This window comes from Blennius ocellaris (genome assembly GCF_963422515.1).
Source record: "Blennius ocellaris genome assembly, contig: SCAFFOLD_188, whole genome shotgun sequence".
Taxonomy (NCBI): domain Eukaryota; kingdom Metazoa; phylum Chordata; class Actinopteri; order Blenniiformes; family Blenniidae; genus Blennius; species Blennius ocellaris.
The window spans coordinates 67,421-71,907 of NW_027662197.1; the positions used below are offsets into that span (position 1 = coordinate 67,421).

Sequence of the window (4,487 nt, forward strand, 5' to 3'; positions counted from 1 at the left end):
GTGTCCATCTCCCGTCCTCCACCCTCTGTCCCCGTCCCAACCTCCTTGCTCTGTCTCTGTCTCCGTCTCCGTCCCCCACTCTCTGTCCCCGTCCCAACCTCCTTGCTCTGTCTCTGTCTCCGTCTCCGTCCCCCACTCTCTGTCCCCGTCCCAACCTCCTTGCTCTGTCTCCGTCCTCCACCCTGTGTCCACATCCCCGTCCTCTGTGTCCGTCTCCCGTCCCCCACCCTCTGTCCCCGTCCTAACCTCCTTGCTCTGTCTCCGTCCCCGTCCCCCACCCTCTGTCCCCGTCCTAACCTCCTTGCTCTGTCTCCGTCCCCGTCCCCCACCCTCTGTCCCCGTCCTAACCTCCTTGCTCTGTCTCCGTCCCCGTCCCCCACCCTCTGTCCCCGTCCTAACCTCCTTGCTCTGCGCGGCAGGACGTGGGAGGAAGGTAAGGTCCTGATCTTTGACGACTCCTTCGAGCACGAGGTCTGGCAGGACGCCGACAGCTTCCGTCTCGTCTTCATCGTGGACGTCTGGCACCCGGAGCTGACCCAGCACCAGCGCCAGACCCTGAGCCCCATCTAGACCAGAGGACCAGAGGACCAGCAGGACCAGAGGACCAGACCAGAGGACCAGAGGACGAACGCTGCCGGAGGTCCAGAACAAGTCCTGCAGCTGGACAGACTGCTGACTTTTGTCAAACTACTAAGGTGTGGAGGTTCTGAGGTGTGGAGGTTCTGAGGTTCTGAGGTGAGGAGGTGAGGAGGTGAGGAGGTGAGGAGGTGAGGAGGTGAGGAGGTGAGGAGGGACGACTGACAGACCAGAACCCGGTCGAGGGACGATGAGGAACGTCTGCAGATTTAATTTATTCTCCTCCACCGTCGACTCAAACACTGAAACTCTAATGGAACTTAGAGGGGGGGGGTGAGGGGGGGGGGGTGAGGGGGGGGGGGGTGAGGGGGGAGGGGGGGGTCACATGAACCATGTCCAAGCATTAGCATTAGCATTAGCATTAGTCTGTGTCCACAGTCGCTTTAGGAGCTTTGACTGAAGCAGCAGTTTCAGCACATGGTAATGCTAATGCTAACAGCTAACCAGTGTGGAGGAAGCCGCCGCAGAGGGTTAGCGACCTTTTAGCATTAGCGGGACCAGAGCTACGTCTGCTGTCAACAGTTTTATCTTTTAATGTGAAAGAACATGTATTCCAACAAAGATGGCTGCTTAGCATGTTAGCATTAGAGCCTCTGTGAGCATTAGCATTAATGTGAGCATTAGAGCCTCGGTGAGCATTAGCATTAATGTGAGCATTAGCTGGTCCCAGTCACTCTTTGAAAACCAGCATGCAGTACCAGTTTCTACCACAAGGTCTTCAGCATTAATTGAGGTCTACAAGTTGTTCCTCTCAGCCTCGTTCAGACTGAACGTTAAACCTGAACCTGAACCTGAATCTAAACCTGAACCTGAATCTAAACCTGAACCTGAACCTGAATGTAAACCTGAACCTGAATCTAAACCTGAATCTAAACCTGAACCTGAATCTAAACCTGAACCTGAACCTGAATCTAAACCTGAACTTGAATCTAAACCTGAATCTGAATCTAAATCTGAACCTGAACCTAAATCTAAACCTGCTTGGTTCAGTTCAGTCCGGTCCGGTCCGGTTCAGTTCTGTCCGGTTCAGTTCAGTCCGGTCCGGTTCAGTCCGGTCCGGTTCAGTCCAGTCTGGTTCGGTCCGGTCTGGTCCAGTCCGCTCCGCTCCGGTCCAGTTTAGTCCGGTTCGGTCTGGTCTGGTCCGGTCCGGTTCGGTCTGGTCCGGTCCGGTTCGGTCTGGTCTGGTCCGGTCCAGTTCAGTCCGGTCCGGTCCAGTCCAGTCTGGTTCGGTCCGGTCCGGTCCGGTCCGGTTCGGTCCAGTCTGGTTCGGTCCGGTCCGGTCCCGGTTTGGTCCGGTCCGGTCCGGTCTGGTCTGGTCTGGTCCGGTCCGGTTCGGTCTGGTCCAGTCCGGTCCGGTCCGGTCCAGTCCAGTTCAGTCCAGTCTGGTTCGGTCCGGTCCGGTCCAGTTCGGTCCAGTCTGGTTCGGTCCGGTTCAGTCCGGTCCCGGTCCAGTCCGGTCCGGTCCGGTCCGGTGCCTCACGGCGAAGCACCAACATGGTTGAATCGTGGCCACGAGCCTGAAAGCTTTTCTTCACTTTGTTCTTCATTTTGCACAAAAACAAATGTAAACGAGAAAAGATTTATATTTATACAAAATTAAAAAAAGACGGTATAAAAAAAGCAACAATAAAATAAAAGTGTGGTTTTTGTTTTGTTCTGTTGAAACTCAAAATGTTGAAAGAATAAAGAAGTTTTCAAACTTCATTTATTTCCAAACTGACTTTAAGTTGAAATGTTTCCTGTTTTCAGCTGAAGCATCAGGAAGTTTTCAAAACTTGTGGTCGCGACATAATTCAGGTCTTTCTGGAGTGAAACTTTAGTAAAACTGAAGATTTATTCCCACAATTCCAACTTTATGAAAACGCTCCGTCTCCATGGAACGGGAGGGGAAACGCAACTTTTTGAAAACGCTCCGACTCCTGGGTAAATGGGAGAAATGCAACTTTTTAAAATGCACATCTGGGGAAAACACAACTTTTTTTAAAAAACAAAACACTCCGTGGAAATGAGGAAAATGTAACTTTTTGAAACTGCTCCGTCTCCGTGGAAACGGAGGAAATGCAATTTCTCTGAACCCCACAGGTGTAAGGTTTCCAGGACTTGTGAGGCCTGGACCCACTCACAATGCAACTTTGTGAAAACAGCTCCGGGGGAAGTTTTTGAAAATGCTGTGACTGTTGATGGACGTGGTGGAACGTTTTCTGCAGCGGAGGAAGAACCCGGTTCTGCACACGTTCTGCTCAAACTCACATTTCCTCTCTATTTACTGACGAAATGTGTCACAATGCAAAAATACATTTTCAGTCCTTTCAAATTAAGAGTCGGCAGCCGGGCGTCGGTGTAAATGTTTACTGCTTTACATTCATTGAAAGGAAATACATTACAATCCAGTGGAGTCCAACACTGTACAGGAACCCGGGTTCTCCAGCGTGACGATAATAATAATAATATACAATCTTTAGAATTCAGTAGAAACAATCTGAGGTTAAAGGGGAACGTTGACCTGGAACCTCACTTCCTGTCTGTTCTCAGGCGTGACGGAACCACAACTTGAAATACTTCGATTGAGTCGCTGAATTGTGTGAATCGCTGGTCCCAGTGAAGGTTCTAGATAAGGGGTCTGCGCTGGACCCAGTGAAGGTTCTAGATCAGGGGTCTGCGCTGGACCCAGTGACGGTTCTAGATCAGGGGTCTGCGCTGGACCCAGTGACGGTTCTAGATCAGGGGTCTGCGCTGGACCCAGTGAAGGTTCTAGATCAGGGGTCTGCGCTGGACCCAGTGAAGGTTCTAGATCAGGGGTCTGCACTGGACCCAGTGAAGGTTCTAGATCAGGGGTCTGCGCTGGACCCAGTGACGGTTCTAGATCAGGGGTCTGCGCTGGACCCAGTGAAGGTTCTAGAGTGATGGTCTGCGCTGGACCCAGTGAAGGTTCTAGATCAGGGGTCTGCGCTGGACCCAGTGAAGGTTCTAGATCAGGGGTCTGCACTGGACCCAGTGAAGGTTCTAGATCAGGGGTCTGCGCTGGACCCAGTGACAGTTCTAGATCAGGGGTCTGCACTGGACCCAGTGAAGGTTCTAGAACGTTCTCCGCACTGGACCCAGTGAAGGTTCTAGATCAGGGGTCTGCGCTGGACCCAGTGAAGGTTCTAGAGTGATGGTCTGCACTGGGCCCAGTGAAGGTTCTAGAATGTTCTCTGCACTGGGCCCAGTGTTGTAGAACGTCTGAGGGTTCCCAGAAGTTTTAAATGAAGATTTTCAAAAGTTAGAAAAAGTTTGGGTGAAATGAAAATATTCCCATTGAGATGAAAGGAACCTGAACTGAGTCAGATGTTCTCCTTCAGGTTCTCCGCTGTGCAGGTTTGGTTCTCCACCGCCTAGGAACGTCGTTTCACTGTCACGACTTTCAAACTGAAGCTTTAAACAATCCAACGTGTCTGAATGTCACCAGACGTTCTTCACCTTTCAAATCCCACGGAATTTTAATTCTTCAAAATTCGTCAGAACCGAACCGATTCGACTCGTTTTAGGAGTTTGAATCAAACTGAATCGTTTGCTTGTTAAACGTTTCATCTGCAACAGGAATGTGGAACTTTTCATTTCTTGTTGAAGTTTTAAAAGTGAAGTTGTTTGTCCAGCAGTGAAACACGTTTTTCCAACACGACGACGTTTCGAGAGACGACAGAACCGCTTCTGGACGCCACTTTGACATTTGGGAGAAAAAGGAGAATAAACGAGTCGATTAGCATCGACTTTCATAGTTTAGAAGTAAGACGAGGTTCTAGAAGCAGCGCTGAGGTTCTGGGACGTCCAGCAGCTTCTGGTTCTCCGTGGATCCCGGGAAACATTCACTT

At 50.8% G+C, this 4,487-nt stretch overlaps 1 protein-coding gene across 1 annotated transcript in view; it reads left to right on the forward strand.

Annotated features, from left to right (window-relative positions):
• The window catches only part of LOC308148130 (aspartyl/asparaginyl beta-hydroxylase-like), a 33,216-nt gene extending 32,425 nt beyond the window's left edge, over positions 1-791 (forward strand). Inside the window, 1 exon segment of the mRNA XM_080521564.1 lies at positions 420-791. Within this exon segment, the coding sequence (XP_080377690.1) occupies positions 420-570 (151 nt within the window). The 3' untranslated portion in view covers positions 571-791.
• The last annotated feature ends 3,696 nt before the right edge of the window (positions 792-4,487 follow it).